The sequence below is a fragment of the Varanus komodoensis genome, unplaced genomic scaffold (genome assembly GCF_004798865.1).
Source record: "Varanus komodoensis strain SLA01 unplaced genomic scaffold, ASM479886v1 scaffold4, whole genome shotgun sequence".
Taxonomy (NCBI): Eukaryota; Metazoa; Chordata; class Lepidosauria; order Squamata; family Varanidae; genus Varanus; species Varanus komodoensis.
This window is the reverse complement of record NW_025335941.1, coordinates 28,957,321-28,981,059: the sequence shown is the minus strand read 5'-3', so window position 1 is coordinate 28,981,059 and position 23,739 is coordinate 28,957,321. Positions and strand designations below refer to the sequence as shown.

Here is a 23,739-nt window from a genome sequence, read left to right as displayed (position 1 = left end):
CAGGTGAAACTGCTAAGGTCCCATTTTTTTCTAAGAAAGGATACAGCCACTGTATTGGGTATAAGTGATGGGAAGCATCTGGCCATAACCACAATCTACACCACCAGGTACAAGACTGATCCAAGGTTTTGAACTTACTTTGATGCGTCAACAGCCTCCCTATCAACTACAGCTAGAACTGCTTTGATCTTCCCTGGAGTTACCAAAGATTGAATATAGGAGCTTCTACATACAAAGCACGTGTGCTGTCACCAAACAATGATCTCTCAATGTCAAGACTCAGATGACTTTAAAAGAAATAACCCTGCTGATTTATAATGTCTTTATTTATATATGTTAATAGCATAAGAATAGCTTTGTTAGATGATGTCAGAGGTCTGTTCTGTTCCTACCGTGACCAACCAGATGCCTATTAGAAGTCCACAAACAGGAGATGAGTTCAATATTAACTCCCAGTTATGTTCTCCAGCAACTGGAAATGAGCAGCACGCTACCTCTGATACAGGATTTATATAACCTTCATGACTAGTAGCTAGTGATAGCAGAATCCTCCATGCATTAGTCAAATACCTTTTCTGAGCTAGCCCTAAATTGGTGGCCACCACTACATCTTATAATGCAGTGGTATCTTTCTGGGGTGTGACTGTCCTGAGTTGGGACTGGGGAGCACTACATTACAATGGATCCATTCCTACTTGTAAGCCGTCCCAAGACTTTTAAGTATGGGACGGTATAGAAAAGTTTTAAATAAATAAATAAATAAATAAATCTTAGAGGGTCATCTCTAGAAGTTGCTACTTAGGGAATATTGTTCAACCCTTTGAATTCTCCAGCATGGAGTTCTTCAGGGGTCTGTTCTATCCCCAATGCTTTTTAACATCCACATCAGGGGTCTCAAACTCATGGCCCGCGGGCCAATTGCCAGGACGGGCGGGGCACGGGAGAGGGGCCCTGCGGCCTTCAAAGTGCCGGTGGTGCCCAGGCCGGATGTGGGATGAGCGGCCCACCACCACCACGATGGTGGAATACTTGATGCGGCCCAGCCTCACCCAGCCTCTACTTCCAGAGGCCCCCAGGTAAGTTGAGTTTGAGACCCCTGATCTACATGAAACCACTGTGTGGGATCATCTGGCGTTCTGGAATACGTTGCCACCAATATGACAGGCTGCTCTGTTTCTCCTTTTCCTCATCAGTAGGTGAGGCTGTGGATGTACTAAACGAGTGCCCAGCTGTGACAATGGACTGAATGGGAGCTAACAAACTCAGATTCAATCTGGACTAGACTGATATGTTTTTAGTGGGTGGCTCCTTTGAATGGATGATGCTCAATCTGTTCTAGATGGAGTTGCTTTTCTGTGAAAGAGCAGGTTCATATCTTGTGGCAGTTCCTTGATCCATCTTTGTCAGCTGTAGCACTGGCAGTCTCAGGGATTCAGAGTACTTTCTACCAGCTTCAACTAGTGGCCCAGCTATGCCCCTCTCCGGACAAGGATAGACTGATTTCAGTGATCCACACTTTGGTAATCTCTAAATTAAATTGTTATAATGCACTTTACTTAGGGATGCCCTTGAAGATAGTTCAGAAGCTGCAGCTCATGCAGAATGTGCCAAACAGACTAATTACTGCAACCCATAGGTCTGAACATATAAGACCAGTTCTGGCCCACCTGTATTTGCTGCCTGTATGCTTCTGGTGCCAATTCAAGGTGCTCGTTTTAACCTATAAAGCAGCACACAGCATGGGACCACACCTGTCAGAGTGCCTCTCCCAAACTCAATCTGCTTGGACACCATGCTTAACCTCTTGGGCCTTCCTCTGAGTGCCAACTCCAAAGAAAACGGGGGGATAACAGTAAGGAAAAGGGCCTTCTCTCTGATGGTCTTCCATTTATGGAATGTTTTTCCCAGTGCAGTTTGCCTAGCACCAAATTTATCTTCCTTTCAGGAGCAGGTTAAGGTGACCCTTTTTACCAAGGCCTTTAAGGACTGACTTGGACACCCAGGGGCTTGTGGGGGTCAATCATTGTAGGTGTTTTACAGAGACATTCTTGTTTGATTTTAGCTGTTTTAAGCATTTTAATGTTATTCCGTTTTTATGATATTTTATTGTATCTTATTCCAGTTGCCTAGAGAGGTCACAGACTCTCCCACATTAGAGACATTAAAAAAGAAACTGGTCATCTGAGTGAGATGGTGTAAATTGGTATCCTGCAACAGCAGAGGGTTGGACCCGATGGCCTCATTGGCCTTTTCCAACTCTACTATTCTATGATTTTATGGTTGTTTTATAAATTGTTGTAAGCCACTCAGAGCTTTGGCTATAGGGAGGAAAGGAAAGGAAAAAGACATTTTGCAATAGTAAATTCTACAATTTAACTGGAATTCAGGACTGATAAGGGGAACTACTGGATAAAGTAGTACTTTGTTTTGTGCATCCTAAGTTACTCAGCTTTGTTGGCTCACCCTGTGTTCTAAAATTATTAGAAAGGTAGAAAAACTTCACTTTTATGCTTACCAGATATTGTGGAGTACAAATTCAGGCCACAAAGACTTCTAAATTTCAACCATTTTTTTCCACATTGACCTCCACTGCCTTCAACATCTCTCTCCAATCTCTCTTTTCATGTTTCAAGTGTGTTCTTTCTATAGCCATGCAGCAGACAAATTTGATTTTTTTTTTTTTTATTAGAACATTTCTATGCCGCCCCTTGCCGAAGCCTCGGGGCGGCTTACAACACAATAAGCCTCAGGGCGGCTTACAACACAATACATGTAAACCCAGTGTATCAGAGGCCCATTCCATATGATTGAGAACAAACATGTTTTAAGGGCTTCTTGCTACAGGTATATGCTTTTATTCCTAATAGTCCTCAGCTAGGCATTATAAGCCCAGAAGAAAAAGCAGTTCATTCACACACAAACACACAGCTGTTGTGTATTTATTTCTGAATATTATAATGTAATCCTAAATACATTAAAACCATTTTTTCTGACTAAAGCTGTCCACAATGCATCATTAAATTAGCACCAAACATATTATACAATAAAACAATTGATAGGTTGATGATATATTGTACTAATATGTCATTGTTTCATGTTATTGGCACTCCAGATATTGAAATTCATATGATACATAATCAAAGAAGGAATAATATGCTATCAGATCATCAAACAATTATACATATAGAGAAACTGAATGTTGGTTTCCTTGATTTATAGGGCTAAAGTTACCTAAACTCAATCTAATGTATGCTTGTATTTTATGGCATCCCAAGGTCCTGGAAACTGTTTCAGAGGTCCATGTAGTAGGATAATAAACTGTGTTGTGTTTTGCCTATCCTTTCTTGTTGTAAATCAGACAAATCTCTACTTACCTCTGCAGCATATGTTGACTGAGTTCAGAAGACATGATAACTCACCATGGCAGGTTAACAAGTTCTCTGAATCTAGGCACTGTTCCTATGGGGTGCTTTATAAGCCACATCATGTTAGTTTATAAGCCACCCCATTTATCCATGGCTTCTTCCAGTTTTTAAAAATACCACAATGACTTAGCATGTCATCCAAATTCAGATGACATACCAAATCACAACCAATCCAAGGAGTAAAATGGACCCTTAACCATAGTAGCAAAAAAAAGCCTTGCTGCACTGGCCAAGGGCCTCTAGGTGATAATGGCCAAAGCACAGCTGTCACTGGATTCTCCCAGCTTCCCACTGGTGCAAGAGGGAGAGTAGGATTGCTCATGAAAAATCCCACTTTCCATTTGGCATGGGCAGGAGCCCAAAAGAAACTTCCAATTCCACCATGAGCTGCCTTTCCTCAGTGCTCCTCCAGTGTCCCTTGGAACACCTTGGGGAGACCAAGGAGAAACGGGGGGGGGGAGGGGGGAGAGTAAGAAAAATATAATAATGGTGAAAAGGTTTCTAATAATGTGAGATTTACCAAAATCTGGTACAGAGACACAAAGTGAGCAAATGCTTCTAGAAAAAATGGCGCCAATAGACTTGCTTGTGGCAAACCTTCAATTTGTAAGAAATGCAATATCTGTGAAGTGCAATAAAGCAAAGTGTAATAAAATGAGAGATGCCTGCATTTATACGATAGTCCAAGCTGCCTTTATCAGGCGGGCAGAGAAGCTGCAGATCCTGCTATGAAAGCTGCTTTACACATCACAACAAGGACACCATAGGTGTATCAGTGATTATGGGATCGTCATACCACACTTCCAGGTATCTGGAATTTGTAAATATTTTCAGATATGACAGATGTTTGGGATGTATCCACATTGCCAGCAAACAAAAATAACAGCAAACACTAGGACAATTAGCTTTAGCTATACTGTTGGAGAAGAAAGTACCAGATTCCTCTACTGAATGATTATAGAGAGTCAGACTCTTCAAATCAGAAAATTATGCATTTCTGGTTTCTTTCCATCACTACTTTAGTAATTTTTCCAACCTGCAAGATCTATGAGATTTTGTTTTAAAAGTTTCATTTCAGTACATGGTCCTGCTAAAACAATATGTCATGTGGCTTGAGTGATCTGGCATACACTTACTCATTAGATAAAGGGGTTGTGGCAGCACACAGTGGTATCTTGTCTCTGAGCTGCAATCAAGAATAATTCAGGAGGCAGCAGATGAAAACAGGCTACATCATAAGCATTTGAATAGTTCCATTACTGCTGTGTTATAACAGGAAAGTAAAATTAGCATTTCCCCAAGCTCATTATAAATTTAAGAAATGAGGTAAAAATGCAGCATGGTTTCAAATGAGAAAAAATGCTTGCTCATGTGAAATCTAACTTGATGAGGACAGTGACAGTTTTGATTGATCTGGAGTGAAATTACATATTGATAACAATGAATATTTATTTTAATTTGGTAATGGAGCACATTGTATACAATGAAGTTTAATAAATATTTTCATTATAACAACATTATCAGAAAAAGATGCCCAGCAGGGCTAGTTTTTTATTACTTTCATCGAGCACTGGAAATATTATTTTAGCTGTTCAAAAGCAAATGTGTCCTTCTATTATTCATGAACAGATATTGCTTAGTTTCAGCCTTTCAGTTAGTGCCACAGAAAGTGTAAAAAGATTTTTTTGCATAAAAATATACTTTACAAAAGTAATCAAGTAATGAAACTTCCCATTCCTGGGAATATAATGGCTTATGCAAGAATAGCATTGTCCATATGAATATTAACAATGTAATTTTCTTTAGCCATTAGTAGTAGCGTAAGAGATTGTCTTTTTTTTACAATGATGCAACAACCCACCATGGGCATGCAGCCATGGTGTGTTGTTGAATCATCCAAATCTTGAGCATTTTCTGCTGTGTAGCTTTTCATGAAAAAGCCCCACAGAGGATCCATGGATTATTATAGGGTTATTCTTGACTCCAATGGGTAGTTGGGTTGTTCTAACCTGACAGATGAATTTTACCAAAGGTTTCAATGATATGGAGCCACTAGGCAGGAGCTACAGGAAGCTAAGTGGTACATGCTCCAAAAGGAGCAATGGGAAAGAGAGGGATGTGTACTATAATAATACATGGGGGTGGGGGACCAAAGAAGTACACCAAAAGTTTTTCCACCCCACTCCCCATTTCCAGTGCTTCTGACTTGTGCTATTGGGTCCCCCTTTTCTCTTACTGTTATTTTTTGCCAATCCTTTGCAACTGTATGCAACTTAGCTGATACTCAACCTAGCTGATACTCAACCGTATCTTGTCAGATCCTCTGTGTGCTACCTACTCCCCGTCACAGCTCTCTTTCACAGATAAAATGTACATAGCAATTGACTAGGGAAAACTATGCCAATCAGATAGTAAGTGCACATTCATACATTTGTGAAAGACAAATAATAATAATGGTTCCTACTGCACATTTTTGAGGCACTGAAGAGTAGAGAAGGCCAGGACAAGGACAGAAAATGAGTTCTGTGCTAGAGTTGGCTAGAGGACTGAGCAGGAAACAGGAGGAAAACATGTCAATATAAGCCTGATAGTTCACCTGGCATACTTGCAGCTTGTTCTGTGAACAATCAGCATGGTTATTTACATGCTAAGGTGGCTTAGCATGTCATACAAATAGGTTCATCAACTGAAAAGATTTACCTCTGTCAATGTTGTTGACACCATTTTGGTATTATCATTTTAGGGACATAAATCAGGCACATGATACTCAGTCTAGGCCCACATTTATCAAAAAAATCAAGTAGATTACTTTCTAAGATTCTGTAAAGGAGTTTAAATATGCCCTTAAACAGGGTCAGCAAGCCATACATAAAGCAACAACACTGAGGGATGGAAAGAATCCATGCTTAGGAGAGGAATAAGGCTCTTGAAACACAGCTGTACTTTACATCTTTACTGCCCACATTACTTGGATACTAATATGCTGGTGATAGTGTATAGTCTCTACAATGTTAAAAAAAAGTTTCACCACTTATGAACTGGCTTAAACTATCAGTTAATCCAATTTAAGAATCCCTTAGATCCTAGTCCAGTTCAATTTTTAATTTGATGAATGGGGATGTTAAAGACAGAACTGATCTCAAAACTAGGATACATGAGTCCCTGAATGATTTAAGAAATCACATCTTCTTCCCTTCCACCTCACCCTACACACACATCATTCCTGGAAGCAAACATGTACTTGAACTTTATGTCGGAAGTTCATGTCACAGACTGAACCTCTGACATGTCATGGTTCCTAGGCCTGCTATCTACAGAAGCCATCTTTAACCTGATGCCTTCCACATATGTTGAACTACAGTTCTCAACATCCCCTGACAAGTCTTTGCTGGCTGAGAAATGCTATGGATAGTAATTCCACAAGACAAGGAGATGGGAAAGGCTGCTCTACATCTGATGATGTGGACTTCAGTCCATCACAAATCTCTTAGTCTTTTAAATGCCACAAGACAGTAGCTGACACATAAATTGTATCTTGGATAGTCAAAACTTGTAGAAATTCAGGATTTTTAAAAATGTAGTAACAGAAGATAGTAAATAAAGTGTGGTTAAAATACCCCCAGACCCTGCCTTCTGTGTTACTACTAAGGATCTTAATGTATGCCTTCCCCTATATTGTGCTTATAAAAGTCCTGTTTTTGTATAATATAGCAACTGTTTTGCCTCACAGAAGTCAGAGAGCTTCAACACTGCCACGCTCCAGCAAAAGGTTTAATAGCACACTTGGAGACCATATGGCCAGCCATATTTTCCTTCCAGTTTTACTTATGTTTCCTGAATTGCAATGGTCATAAGGTAAACTGCAAACATTTATAAACATTGGGATAATACACAAATAAAATTTAAAGTAACTTGCAAAATCCCAAATTAATTTACACATAGTGACCACATTTAGCAAATAGTCCTGCGGTACATGACAAGGCCAGTCAAGTTATGACAACACAACTTTCATGGGCCAAAGCTCACTGTGTCAGTTGTATGGACTTTGGCCCTAAGAAATCTTATGCCACACATAATCTTTAAAATGCTACATTTTTTTCTTTTTTATTGCAACAGATTAATACAGTTAACTCACTGCAAAGTAACCCACTTGTACCATATATATTGTCAATACTTTAGGGACAGAGAGGTACTCTGAGGAACCATATCTTGATTATAACCTATCAAAGAAATACAATTAAATAATAATAATGATGGTAAACAATGTCTTAATGATAAATATTAAAGGTAATATTTTCACCCCATTCAATCTGCTTTGTGTGCTTTCTTTAGTACTCTTTTAATTAGGTCGATGAGTTTTCAGATGTGTAAGTTATTAAAGATATCACAAGAATCATCTAATTAATATTAAAGAAGAGAAAATGTCTCAAATAACTAAAATGCTTAGGGTTCTCAATTACAATACTATTCCATCTGAATCATGCTAGTAAATACAGGCACTGAGGAAAGTTGGCATTTTTGTCTGAGGCTAAATATATTATCCTTTTACAGCATGTATTTTAGGTATGTCTTTAGACTATTCAGTGGACCAAAGAATGCTAGATTTCAGAGCTATTTATTGAGAATGTTTCAACATGTTTTCCAGGGGGGGAAAATTCCCATAAGATGGACAGCTCCCGAAGCTATAGCCTACAGGAAGTTCTCTTCAGCAAGCGATACATGGAGTTATGGGATTGTCATGTGGGAAGTGATGTCATATGGAGAAAGACCATACTGGGAGATGTCCAACCAGGATGTAAGTATTTCCAGCTTTTGCTTGCTCCATTGCTTATCAAACAAACATTCTGTGTAAAGCCATTAGTCTGCTTAGAATAATCCTTGAACAACCCACTATTGAGCACATCTACTTCTGTGGCCATTATATATTATTGTTCAAGCAAAAATTCACAAAACACTCAAAAAGGAATGTAGCTCATTTATGTGAGAATATGTAAAGGCATCCAGCAAAAAAATAAAACATATTGGAAGCAGATCTCAAATTGCCTGACATTTTGACCAAGGTTGCACAATAAAACAACCTACAGTTTATTACCCATAGGTTTTTGGAAGTACAGTGGAGTAAGCAACTCTTCTGGCTTGCAACTACTCATCTACTTATGGTGTGCAAAACAGCAAGGGATGATCCATCTATGGGCTGTTCTCTTGGATGTGAGAACCCAGAATTTTAACTTATGGAGGCAGAAAAAAACCTACAGTTATAACCCCAGAACAAATCATACATAGGTTTTCATATTAATGATTAACATTTGGCAATAGTAAGAACCATTTAGTAAGTATGTGTTCTTGTGCATCCATGTCAGATTTGAGATCAGAGCCACTGACTCTGCCTTCTTTTCTTTGCTTGGTATATTGAAATGTAAAGCACCATTCCCTTGTGTTGTTTCTTCTTCCTATCATGTTTAGGTCATTCTATCTATAGAAGAAGGTTACAGGCTTCCAGCTCCTATGGGCTGCCCAGCTTCTCTCCACCAGCTAATGCTTCATTGTTGGCAAAAGGAGAGAAACCACCGCCCGAAGTTCAGTGACATTGTCAACTTCCTGGACAAATTGATACGCAACCCCAGCTCTCTTCATACTCTAGTGGAGGATGTACTTGTGTAAGATCCACCTCAGTGTGTTTTTTTCCCTGCATGACAGCAACTAGGCAGCACCGTTAATAGCTAAATTGCATGAAATGAGGTTTTCTTTATGAAAGTGGACAATTTTTCTAACTTTTGCCCACTTCATGCTGGACATTCATTCCCTTTTCCCTTGCATTTGATGCATAAAGCCTGGTCCAATGATAAAAAAAAAACCCCTTCTGATGTTTCTGAAGTCATATTCACATAGAGGACAAAATGTAAAATGTACTGTCACCATGGATACAGCTACAACTACCTGAAACCAATTTCTTTAATTACAGCAACTGGAGAATATGCAACTATAATTATAGAAATTGCCATCAGAAATGTCCTTACTATGGAGAATTTGACTAAAACAGCTGCAGCAATGCTTGCCATTTAATTATTCATTTGTTCAATGACAAACTATATCCTTTATGTGATATCTAGAATCTGGTACCAAATTTGGATTCTAGCTGCTTACACAGGTGTACATCTATCTGTGTGTATAAAAATGCAATACTTGGAGACAATGAGACAAATAGCAAGCCAGCAATATCCAAAATAATCTTCTTTTCATTACCTCTATAAGAGATGGACAGTCAGACTATTTTGAGTCTATGTCACTTTTGCATATTTCCTCTCCAGTGTATTGTACCCCCTTCCCACATGAATTTGATTTTTTGAATGTTCATGAAAGCATATATTTAAATGAACATTTAAAATTTTGGAATTGAAAATTATGTCAGAACATTTGGAATGTGTTAACATTGGTGAACTACTAAGTTCTGATCCACACATTTGTCTAGGCTCTGACGATCAGGTAAATTAATATCAAATATCAAATTATTCAAGTATCTTTATGCCCTAGTTGCTATAGTAACTGTTATTTTTAGAAAACTGTAATGGAATATTTTGTAATAGTGGCAAGTATTTGGCCCATAATAGTAATGGTGAGAATTTGGCATATAATAAAGCATAGTTGTTACAAGGTGTTACAAAGAACTGGAGTAGTCCAGTTCTTTATTAATTACATAAAAAAGCTTCACCCTTATTCTAGAAAATTTAGAAATTACACTGATTGGGTTATCTGGTTAGTATAACTTCCAAATAATGTGTGAAACTATATGCTGGAATAAATTCTTCTCCCTGTGTTGATGTACCTTGCATTTGCATTTGTTTCTGCAGAATGCCAGATTCGCCTGGTGAAGTTCCTGAATACCCATTCTATGTATCAGTCAGTGATTGGCTGGACTCAATAAAAATGGGCCAATACAAAACAAACTTCATGGCAGCAGGGTATACAAGTATGGATCTTGTTTCGAGAATGAATATTGAGTAAGTAAACTATTTACAATAGATTGCCTAACCTTGTTGGCCCAGTGGGCATACATGGAATTTGGAGAAACTGTCTAGACAACCATTACAAAATTGCTACCCTGGTGGGATGTCCATTCACACCGGTCTGCTGGCTGAGCATGGCTAGTCACAGAAAAGCAAACTGGTGAAGCTAAAAGATAAGTAACTGAATAAAAGGCAAAGGGTGTTCCAAGCTCCAAATCACAAAACCACTGCATTTAACCCACAGTTTTCACTCTCCCTCATCCGTACACACATGCACATACCTTCTCTCTGTCTCTCTCTCTCAAGCTCTCACTTTCTTCTCTTTTCTTTTGTTTTCTTTCGCACATTTGAAGTGAACTTTGAGCAGGGGTTGGAAAGCAATATATCTGCCCCAGCTGCTGCACCCTCTTCTGTTCTTTTCAGAAGAATGAGCTCATGGGCAGTGTAGCAGAAATAATACAGGAGGATGGGGTGGGTCAAGATGGGACAGCACAGCCGGAGACTGGTGCTCTGTCCATGGTAATTTTGTCAAGGGAGGTGTGTGGGGGTGCTGTGGTACCTGTGAGCTCCATATGGCTTGCTTATAATGTACTGAAATGTAGTAGGTTGTTTATATTACATACTGGTTAGATAAGGCTCCACTCCTTTGAAGTCATATTTCACTTAAGATTTCACTTCAAAGATGCCTTCAGGCTCTTGGTGCAAGAAGAAGAAGGCATAAGCTGTCATTTTTCAGCCAGTAAAACTGAGGTGCAGTTGCAGCAGCTACTCAGTTCACATAGAACTGTTTGGAGCAATTAACTTAATACAAGCAATGAAACACATGCTAAATTAGGTATCTAGCCTAGACATCTGTCTACACACTCAGTGGTCTGTCCAGTTTTTAAGCAACCTAGAATTGCAGACACTGTTAATAAAGAAATGCTTTGACACACTTAGTCAAATCATGTGGCTGTTCATGTAGCTGGGGGGGGGGGCGTTGGGGGGGCAAGTTTAATTTAGGACTGGATTCATCACTGGACATCTGCTGGTAAATCGAAAGCCACTAGAAATTTCCTTCCCCACTGTAGCCTCTGTACACCTGCCCATCCCCACTGAACTCCTGTGAAGAAGATACAGAGTAGGCCCTACCTGAACTTTAGCTACTTGGTAGTGTAGTGATGTAATAAATGAAACAAATGAAATGAGGGAGGAGGACTTGGTGAAGCCCCAGAATGCCAGGGGAGATCTCACCTGTTGATTCCAAGGCTTAGAGATGCACCTCTATTATTAATACTTTCAGGCATCGCACAAAATATTGGCTGGCTTGTGAGGCTAAGGCTGAGCATTGTGAAAAAAATCTGAATGCGATTTTTTTTCTCTACCTGGTTCTGCCACAGCAATTCTTAAACTTATCTTTGTCTTACAGTGACATTAGAAGAATTGGTGTTGTACTTATTGGACACCAGAGACGAATAGTGAGCAGTTTACAGACTTTGCGATTGCACATGATGCACATACAGGAGAAAGGATTTCATGTATGAAAGTTTTAGAAGCGACTGTGTTTTGTGCCTCAGCATTTCTAAAATGGAAGATACTCTCATTCCTTCTTTCTGCTCTTTCCAGCTTGAAGAACTGCAACTTCCTATTCATCCTGTAAACACATAATGTTTATGTTACTACTTCCAACTTGGAATTTTTAATCACACTGCATAGTTTCTTCCTCTATTGACTGCCAATAACATCCTGGCCCACACTGCAAGACTGTTGCTACACAATGGTGAATAGCTTGGCATGGATGTATAACTTTGTATAACAGTAAAAGTATCCAGAAAAATTTAATAGACTTCTTTGAAAGTCAAGGCCTTTGTGGCTAGAAGTGGCTACCTTCTTGATGTATTAGAGTTTGATGGTAGATTACAAAAAAACAAAAAAATGTGATTGACATTTCTTTTCATGTTTTGTGACCATTTAGCTTCCAATATGAAATGTGCAATCAAGAAAAAAAAGAATTTGACATAAATATTTATTTTATTGTTAACTAAATCCCAAATGTATGGGTTGTATTGTTATGTTTACTTTGTAATGGTTGAATTGTTGGTATGCTGGTATGGAAATTGTAAGAATTATTGGCCAAAATGCGCCATGACAACTTATTGTGAATGCTTGTGCGTGTGGATCAGTGGAAGTTAATGACTGGAAAGGAGGTTAGGTGATTACATTTTTGTGATGCCAAATGCTTTTGTTTGGCAATCAGGTCTCTTTACACTATAAAGTTTAGACTAACTTGCAAAGTTAATTTAAATATTGGCTAGTTTTACTTTACTAATTTTTTTATCTACTGTATGCCTCAGAACTATCCCCCAAAATATTAAATAACATGCAACACATAATAGGTGTCAGCTATTCTGCAGTTATGCAGACTTTATATCTATACTAGAAAACCATAAGCAGTTGCTATATGTGCATATGGACATTCTTTAATTGCAGCAGTTTTAAAGTGGTATACTTAACCTTTTATAGCCAGCCAATTTGCTTTATTTGAAAAAAATACAAAGCATTTTTCTATATATAATTTGACAGAAAATGTTGGTTTTACGCCAATATTTCTTCTGTCTCAGGGATGTTTTCATTTTTCCCTGCTTTGTCAATACAAATTTTCAGTTTCAGTTTTCCAATCAATACAAGTGGGAGACCAATCTAGTGATTGTAGTACTTACAAGCAGGGTCATGCTATTATTCATTAATGAGCAACAGCCACAAATTAATCAGTACAACTTGAAAAAATGTGACCCAGCTAGTGAGAGGCAAAGTACAAGATCCAAGACATTTCTTTTATTTGAGAGGTAAAACAAGTTGTTATACAGGGTTTGGAGTAATTTATAAGGTGGTGCTCATTAACAGCCATCTTAAATGATACTTAGATAAGTTAGTCCTCCTTGTCTTTAATAGCCATATAATATTCCTGAAAGAAAATGCTCTAAAGTATCTGTACCTCTAGAAAACTCTTGGGCTACATCTTCTAAACTCTGTATGAAATATATGCTGTTGTGTACCAGATATGAGCACATCTGCATGCTCTGAAAGCCATGCACAATGACACATATGTCACATATAGAGACAGAACAATGCATTTATACAGTTATCTGAAGCAACAATATAGCAAGCATTTCTAATTTACACTTAAACAATGGATATAGGCAGCACATAAGCAAAGGAAATACGATGCATCAACCATGCAAGAGTTTCACAATTGCAGCTTATAGTTTACAGTTTAAAAGAGAGTAAAATGTGTGTGTTTGTGCATTGTGCACAGACAGGAAAACAATCCTTGAAGACTGGTCCTTTTGTTGAGTTTCAGTAAACAGTTCTTCTTGGCTTGCCATGTAATGGCTATTTTTTTCTTTGTATAACTGAAATTAGTGTGACATGGCTATAAATCAGCATCTTCCTTTTTTCCCTTTAACTCCATAGGGGTGCAATCCTACTTCCCCCTGTTTAGACAGGGTGAAAATTGTACAGTTTCTAGGATGACACAGGTAGCAATTTTTTTTGTAATGTGTCCACATGCATGGAACTGTACCCTAAGCCCCTCAGGAAAACAAAATAAGTTTTTCTACAGATATGGAAAGGAATTAATGAGACTGTTTCTTACTGTACATGCGTTGAATAGATGCTAAAATTCTGAGTATCCTTTTGAAAGTTAGGAATTCAATCGAACAAACTTAAGCTAAATTCATGCATACCAGCTCTCCCATACAGTGTGTATGGTCTTGTTTGCAGAACTAGAAGAAACATTTGTTTTAATTATTTATGACAATTTCTCATTTTAACATATATGGGGGATTTGCTCTTTATCTGTTTTGGAAAAGCAGCCATACAAATAGTAAATTTAAAAAAATATTTATGTATAAAAGTTTTCCTTTTCTGTTTGACTTTTCCACTTGCTGACCATAGCTTTGGTGCCCATCGTTGCACCAGTCTAATAGCTTTGCCAGCAATCATTTGAAGCTCTGATGAATGCAGGGACTGTGAATTAGTTTATACAAGCAAGACAACATTCACTGGCTATTTTTAAAATGAACTACAGAGAGGTGTCTCTTTGCTGTGCATTACTAATATACAGCTGCTCACTTCACAGCTCCACTATTCTTTTGGTTTGTAATGGCATGGTGAACATCCTTGGACGAAGTAGCTGCACAACTGGCTAGGCAGAACAGCCTCTGCAGGACTGGTTTTAAAATGGTCATTAAGTTGGTATTTAGGGAAATCTCCTGAACATTAGTGATGTGCCAAAACCAACTCCCAGGAAAACCTTTACAAAGGCATAAGCCCCTTTGCAAAACAAAAAGTTGTTTTTGACATGAGTAGATAATATTGTATAGTTAATTGGATCCTGTTGACATAACAGACACTTCTATAATGGTTTTTGTTGCAATTTATTTTTGGATATATCTGAAATGGCACTCTGTCAAATACATAGCCATTGCTGTGTTTAGTGGATGGTGTTTGCCATTGAAAGAGAACATGTACAGGTGTGCCATGCAATAACAGCCTCCCCATCTCCCCAGCATCAGTAGCAGTCATGCTACCCAATTAAATTTACAACTACCCTTTGGGAACATCTGAAGCCACAGGTTGGCATGGCATACCCTTCCTTTCGCATAAATGTGTTTAAGACTGAAATGCATATATAATAATGAGGGACCAGAAATTCATTATTTATCCAATGGGTGTCTGAAAATCACTTTTATTGAAATTATATGGACAAGCCCTTCCTCAAATGTACGCATCGGTACTTTCCCATTCATATGGCTGAAAACATGCATGTTGTGTATTCATTAATCTAGTTACAGTATATAAATGATTTGTTTCTAGATTTATCACTCTATGAAAATATATATTTTCAATAGAAAAGGATAGAAAAATCACAGTATAAACATTTATTAAATCTATTTTTATAAGAAGAATCAAGGAAAGGATTGAATTTTTTTAGTAATTTATCTTCGTTAAAAATCTTTTGAATTTTGTTTTTCAATGGATTTGGATTTGTTTGATTTTTCCCATTGTTTTATAGTGTAGCTTTTCTTAATACTCTTAAAATATAATTTCCAAGTTCTAGAAGCTGCATTTTGATGGGTGTTATGTATATTTGTTTCATGATGGGAAGACTATTCTATAATTACAAGGTGTAAATGCAAATAACATGCACTTTTCCACAAAATTATATAAGTGGACCTTAAATATATGTAAAACTTTTTCTTCTTCCATGCAAACAGGTACATTAATTATTCAGCTGAAAACTAAGATTTTGCACTTATTGAGAAATGAATTGAATAGATATATCAATGTTTCCTGGCATATATAAACTAGTTAATAACTGTTGTCAAAATCCTCTGAAAATGGGAATTTGCCAGAAGATATTTTATAAATTGGAGTAACTTGTGAGTTTAGGAGATTGTAGTCTATCCATCATGATGGGCTGGAGCATGATGGTTTAAATTCATGATGTGTCAGCCTTGATCTATCCCTGTATGTATTCTAATGTGTGCCAGGAGAATGAAACATCCATTCATGTTGATGGTTTTCTTTTCTCTCTTTTTTTTTCTTCTTGCACACAGAGACTCCATCTCTGCTTAAGGGGATGGAGAGTCCTATGTGGGAGCTGAAGCTAGATGTCTACACCAATAAGGAATCATTAGGCTAAGGTAGTTTGTCTGTGCAAAGTTGTGGCATGGAAGTTATTGTATGCTTTATTCTCCTTTAACTAGGAAATGCATAGTTATTCCTGATATGGAACGCTTTAGTACTATTCTGGAGGTGGGGTCTTAATCTTTAAAGTCCCTTTAAATCCAAGCATGGTTTAGACAATTTCTCCAGCATCTATTAGATGATTACCAAATGATTTGCAAACCTGAGACATGATCCTTCTCATTGGGGACTTGCAGCAGGGCCTAACAGAGTTCTGGCGCATCCACACCAATACACCCATGGAGGAAAGATGACAGATATGTAATTGCATCTGCAATTTTCTACACAGACCCCCTCTTCCTTGATCAGACTTTTTTCATTTAGTGAGGGTGGTTATTAGTCAGATTAAATGAGACATACAGTCTTTTCCTTGACTGCCCTGGTATACTGTCTGTGTATGAACCTACATGCATGAACCATGGAAGCAGGAGGAAATCAGGTCTTTCTAGGACCCCATATGGATCCCTTAATGCACATACACCTATTGAACTTACACTGGGAAGGATTGTGTCCATACTTAGTATTTGAAGATAAAGGCTATAGTAAGTACCAAACCATCAACTTCACTGGGCTTAAGCAGGCTTAAATATGTAATAAGTTCATTTTAGGAGGAGGACTGTAGTTCAATGGTTAGCTGTATGCATGGCATGGAGACAATTCCAGATACAGTCCCAGTAAAGTCAGATCATAGATGATGTGAAAGACTACCTGAGACCCTGGGGAGCCATTTTCAGTCAGAGTAAATAATACTGGGCCAGAACAGCCCAATGTCATGGAGAAAGTGGACAGGGGAAAAATTCCCTCTCTCATAATACTAGAACCTGGGGTCATCCCATGAAGCTGAGTAATATGCAATTCAGGACAGATAAAGGAAGTACTTCACACTGTGGAATCAAACTGTGGAATTCACTATCATAAGATGTAGTGATGGCCACCAACTTAGGCTGGCTTTAAAAAAAGGATCAGCCTGAAGGATAATGCTATCAAAAGCGACAAGTTATGGTGGTTGCATATTATCTTCAGTACCAGAAGAGGTATTTTTCTCTAAGCCTGTTGCTAGGGAGCACAAATGGGAGGGCACATAGTTAAAATATGCAATTAATGTGCCACAAGAAATTGTGATGTTCACCAATTTGGATGGTTTTAAAGGGTCAGGATAAGTAAGAATTAGTAGAGGCAGATCTTCATGGAGGATACATTTATAAATGGCTATTAGTCAAGATGGCCTTTTTAGTTTCTCTAGTGCAAGAGAAAATATGATTCTGTCTGCCCTTTTTCTGGGAATGCAAGTATTGCACTCATGTCTAACTTGTGGGCACCCCACAGGTAGCTGGTTGGAAATGAAGGCTCTAGATGGAGTCTTGACCTGAATCAGCATGGCTCTTACATTTAGTACAATTGGTGTATGACTTGGCATAAGACAGCTTTCTATGGATTTCAGCTTTTCCAAGCAGTATTAATATGGAGATGGGGTGAACAGTTTTCTTTTGTGTCCCATATTCGTCCCAATTCTACTTTAATTTGGGGGCACTTGCGATGTTATGTTTACACTGACTGCTGAAAGTTGTGCCATTTGCAATAGAAATTGAGTAGGACACTCTATACAAAGGACTAGAACCCACCCCATAAATGTTTTCATACCATGTCACTTTTTAAAGTTTACCACTGATATACATTAGATAAAATGCCTTCCTTTTTGAGTAAAATATATGTGGATCAGGTTTAGCTGTGGTAACAAGTATTAGCTGCATTTTTTTGGTGAAACTTGGCATCTCATTTCTGCAAAACATAGCAAAATTGGCCAGCTTTAACTCCCATGAGAGTTGCAGAGCCACTTCACTCTAGCCCACTGACTACAAGAAGAAAAAAAGAACTGGTACAAGGTGAATGCAGTCTTCTATCTTAATAGAGCTGTCCTTTACTCCTACACTCAGATTCATTCTTTCTTCCATTGTACCCTTTTGTGAACCAAGAATCAGCTCAAAATGGTTGAAAAAAATTTCATCCACCAGGACTACACACACACTCCCACTGCTGAAATAGCTACTGCTGTACTGTCAAAGTGCCACCCAATTTCACTGGTGCAGTGGCCAAAAAGCTACATTTCAGCTTTAAAGCAAAGTGCTCAGTGAACACACAGCTTCTTTTAAAGGAAAATTGTCATTTTGCCTGAGAGCCAGTGTGGTGTAGTGGTTAAGAGCATGGGACTGGGACTCAGATGATCTGGGTTCTAGTCCCCACTCAGCCATGGAGCCAACTGGGTGACTTTGGGCCAGTCACAGACTCTCAGCCCAACATACCTCATAGGGTTGTTGTTGTGGGGATAAAATGGAGGAGGAGAATGATGTAAGCTGCCTTGAGCCCTTTGTAGGAAAAAGGCAGGATATAAATTGAAAAATGAAATAAATAAATAAATAAATTTTAAAAAGCATGTGCTCACTGCATACTGTTTTAAAGGGAAAGCTGCATTTTGGGAGTTGTTGGGGACCACAAAACAAGTCACAGAGACTACGTGCAGCCCATGGTCCCTATGTTGTCCACGCTTGGTTTAAGGCAATGATACAAAATATTTATTCTGTAGATGCTTTAAAAATTCATATACATTTCAATAATACCGCAGGCTGATGTGTTTCTTGAAAATCACTTAGAATGCAATCCTATGCAAGTCTATTAAGAAAAAAGCCTAAACATGCATAGGATTGAGCCTTTAGTATATTTTGATCAGCAGTAACAATCTGATTTTAAAATGCAACCAGAAGAGACAGAAAGTGTGTGTGAGACAAAAAGGCAATAAAAACAGCAATATATAACAGTTTGTAGAATTCTCAGATGCTGTCTGATAGGTACCTCACCTTTTACCCTTCCCAAAGGACATTAATAAATACAGAAAATAAGATGTATTTTTAGAAATGCATCAAAATACCAATAATTTAGGCATGTCTCTGGACTAATTATACTAAAAACTAGGGAACTTATGTAGCTCCCTTAATTATTAAAAATACCAATTGAAACAATAGTAGATACCATTAATATGTCCTGCATCATATGAGCCTTCCCATTCGGACTTCTGTTTTTCAAACATGCATACCATACCATTTATATGGGGATTTTTAATTAATCAAAACTCAGGATGTTAGTAGTTGTTGTTGTCATTGTTGTTTAACCCACAATCATACTAAGCTTCCTATGCTACATTTTTGTTGTGTTCCTGACTCTGATCATTTTGTTATATTTTCCAAATGACAAGTGACCTTTGAACCCTATTTCTGTTTTCTGTACAACACCCAAAGGCAAAGGTTCACAGATCTGAGACGTAATGGGATGTGTAAGGTCCCTGTTGTCAATAGAAGTTGCAAAGACAGTGAAGTTTTCAATGTTACCCCACTTCTTCTCTGTCACTTCCTACTGAAGAATACCTTCTTTTTCAGAAGTAGATAAAGTTTTTGGTAAACAGCAAACAAGCCTAAGTATCAGTTGGTCAGGAATCTTTGGAATGGAGGAAAGAACTTCAGGACCATGGACAGAGCATAGGGTGCCCCATGCATCCATCCAAAGCTAATGCCAGCAAACCACAAGAGTTGTCCCTTGGAAGGATATTTCTGTCCATACCAATAAATGTTTTGGTATGTTCACTGCTAATGCTTGGAATGGTGTGGCAATGAAAGCAGGTTGTTATTGACTACAAGTAAATAAGAAGCAAAGCAATTTAAGGGACTGGAGATGAGTTGAAGGGAGTCTAAAATGATGAGTCTGCATCATTTTCAGTAGCAGTGCGTAAAAATGTGCTTTCTAAAGACTGCTTTCCATGATGCTACAGAGCCAATATTCTCAGGCTCCTACTTTAAAAAAGGGTTCCTCTCAAATCCAGGTTTGCCCTTGAAACCCAAAAGCTAATGTCTAAATACAAATGTCATGGTAGATGTGCCTCACTCTTAGAGAAGGTACAATCTTTAGAGTTACCTCTGAAGCTAGAGTCTACTTTTCCTGTGTCAACTTTAAAAAAAACAAACTTCTCCACTGACCTGAAGCATAACTTATTCGCAAGTAACCAGCATGTAATACTCATTGCAACTTATGTACACACTTATTTTAATAGAACAGATTTCCAAATGTTTGTACCTAGGAATGAAGCATTAGTTATTATTAAAGCAAAACATTAATTTATCCCAGGAATTTCTAAATGTGAAATTTTGAAATGTCGTTGTTATTTAAAAGCTCTTACTCTTTTGAACCCAGTTAAGAGAAAATTAAAGTACATTTACCAATATTTTATCATGAAACAGTGTAAAAAGTACTATGTAATATTTGGGGCCAAACTACATTAATGGTGCAGGATGTAGCTGAGACTGTAGCTGGTTTTTTTTTTTTTTTTACTTTGGAAGTGCTGTGGGGCAACCAGGTAGGACATTTTAATCCTTCCCTCCTGGATCATGGCAGTCTCAATTCAAATAGGAACTTGTGTAAATAAAACTATCAGACTGAGTTATACACTTAAAATGTAGCTTTCATCTTTATAGAACTGGTCATACATTTTTCAGACCTAAAGTCCAATTCTGTCCTCAGATAAAATGCATATCCAACCATCACTGGATCTAAATTCTTAACACTCTGTTTGCTTAGCAACATTTGTTCTCAAGAGTTTATCTCTTGGGCTTTTTGCATAGTGTCTAAGATGAAAATAAAAGTTCATATTCAGATAGTGTCAGCATATGCAATTATTACTGTTCTCTGAAGAACATACTATGTTTGTTTTGAAACATAGGATAGGATGCATATCTGATATTTCTATATTACAAAATAGGCACCTAAAATAAAAACCTACTCGTTCCTGGTGCACTTCTTATAAGCTTTAGTGACAGAAACAAATACACAATGCCACTCGGGATCACTTCTTAAGCAATTCAATATTCCAATAAAAGAGGAAACTCTTTCAGATTTAAAGCTTCATTAACTAATCATGAATGAATTTTTCTTTGAAAAATAAACCCATTATTAACTCCAATGTTTTGCCTGATTCTTCTCTCCCTTTCCTTGACCTGGTTTGCATAATTAAAATAAGTTGCCATGATTTATTTACTGGAGGGTATGGGCATTACTAGAGGGTGGTCTTCCCCCTAAGGAACCATTTTGCCCATCTTCAGATGACACAAAAACTTACACCCAAATAGCAATTATGGAAACCATGCACAGCATACCATTTTCTTGGTGCCCATTTTGTTAGTCTTATTTAGAATAAGTCTACTGAAATAAATGAGGCTAACTTAAGTCTCATTCTTTTTCATTGCTCTCATTTCTAGTTGTAATTGTTTTCCTGCTTAAGACTTAGCCAGTAACTTAAACAAATGAAGATTAAAAGAACTTTTTTTTCCTTTACTATGCTTACTATACTAAAAAGTCTGCTTGTTTAACACATCCATAAAATGTGTCAAATGGAAGATTTGACTAATGAATCAAACAATAATTAATGAGGAAGAATTCATTGGAGACAATTCACCTTTTCCAAAGCCCTGCCTCCCTGTTCCAGCCTCCCTGTGCCACAATTCTCCCTTCATGAAATACTTCTACTTCATTGACACTAATGGGAAGGAAAATAATTATGTCATATCCAAGGCTAGCATCTCCCCCCGCCCCCCTCTGTGTATATGTTTCACTCTTTTTGAGTGTGTGGCCTGTGATTCAATCAACTCTAACACCCTTTTTACGAACTGTTGCCATAGCACCAATGGCAGACGAACAAGTACAATGGAGGTGTCTGATACTATCTCTGGTATTAGGGCTCTGGTAGTAGGGAGTCCAATTATAGGCTATGGTAGCAACATATAAAATCAAATAATAAAACAAGTAAATATCTTCAATATCCTAAAAACCTCTGAGACACCTTCCTAGGACCTGAGGAATGCGTCTTAAACCTTAACTAAAAATTCTGCAAGGCATCAGTGGCCTCAACACATACTACCCTTCTTTTTTCTTCTAACTTGTTAAATAAAAAGGCAGGATATAATAATTATGTGAACCTGCATCAATTCACAAAGGCAAAAAGGGAACACCATGATCTAGCCATTTTCTTTGCGTTTAAGAACTGTAGTGTGGAAGCTTCCCATTTGGAAGAGCCTAAACCTCCTACAAAGGAAAAGCTGAGCCATGCAGCATTTTCCATGTCCAGCTACTGATTCAAATATGGGCATTCTCCCCACAGTCCTCCACATGCCCATAAAGATGTCTAATTCTAAAGCTATGCCCATCACAGGTTATGAATATTTATATATGTGCATCTCACCACCAACATAAGAGCTAACATGTATGAATACTTTTCATTTCATAATATATTTCTGTATGGAGTGCCCCATTGCTTATAGTTATGTTCTTCCAAGATGTATTTCCCACTTAAATTTCATCTGTACTTCCTTCTTTGTGAAGTTGTAATAAGACAGGAATAATTGCTCAGAAGAAAACCTAACATATTGATCTATCCCAAGGGGAAATAGTCATTTTCAACATTAAAGTAGAAATGACGTAATCTACATTTACTTGAGAAGTGTTATATTTTCTTCATTTGAAATCTACTACTATGATAATATGATGTTCCATGTAAATTTTCATGTGCTGGCATGCCTATAAGTTAGTAGTGTAATAAAATGCTCAGCTCTCATAACTAGGGTGTTTCAAGGTGAATTGCATTCATATGCCATCTATTTCCAGAGAGAATATGGGGTTTGGCAAAGCTACATGCTGAGCAACATAATAAGATATTTGTACAAAGTACAAGTTACTGATTATTATTGTATTTTATTTTTCTATGATTTCCTAAGAGGCATTATCAGGTCTTACACATGGAGTAAGCCTGTTTACTAAGATATTTATTAGCAAATAAAAGTACAGTACCGGTGGTTATTTCTGAGTTGGAGTTTTTTTCTTTTTACTGTTTCACTGAAATCTTGCAATGAGAAAATAAATAATAAGTTCATATGGGTCATAAAAAATGTAGTTGTTTTTATTAAAGCAAGTCTATACTAAAACCAATAGCAACCAAAATAACCCCATGCTGCAAATTTTAGGACCAAATGCCAAAGCAAGTCTCAGGTCGCATCACTTTTTTTCCTCTTTAAAGGAAATGTTTGGGATCGAAGAAGACCCTAGGTCCTACTTCCTTGTGGTTTACAATCCCATCTGTCTCACAACAGGTGAGACAGTACACTGACATCAACACTAAGGTCAGTAGTGCTAGTTCTCTGTTGCCCTGTACTGCTGGTTGAAAGGAAAAAAATGGGGGGGGGCACTTTTGAATTTTATTTGTGAACTACTTTTTTCTAGCTGCTTTAAAGAAAAGGGAGCAGAGATTGAGGCCACAATCCCACACATTCTCATCAGGAGATATGCTGCAGTTAACCTTTATGGGATTTCCTTCCAAGAAAAACTGTTCCAAATGTAACTTTGCAATTTACATACCAGTTGCTTATAAATTTGCTGGACTGACAGAACAAGTGCCATAAGCAAACTGAGGAGCAACTGTTTCCAGAGTCAGAATCTTAATACATTCAAGTTTGTATTAACATGTTGTATCCAAGAGGTATTTATGAGAT

General features: G+C 37.7%; 1 protein-coding gene across 2 annotated transcripts in view; it reads left to right on the top strand.

Annotated features, from left to right (window-relative positions):
- The window catches only part of EPHA6 (EPH receptor A6), a 462,252-nt gene extending 450,300 nt beyond the window's left edge, over positions 1-11,952 (top strand). For both annotated transcript variants that reach the window (XM_044442451.1, XM_044442452.1), the window contains exons 15-18: positions 8,071-8,220; positions 8,889-9,082; positions 10,274-10,423; positions 11,838-11,952. In XM_044442451.1, the coding sequence (XP_044298386.1) occupies positions 8,071-8,220; positions 8,889-9,082; positions 10,274-10,423; positions 11,838-11,952 (609 nt within the window). The remainder of the gene's footprint in view (positions 1-8,070; positions 8,221-8,888; positions 9,083-10,273; positions 10,424-11,837) is intronic.
- The last annotated feature ends 11,787 nt before the right edge of the window (positions 11,953-23,739 follow it).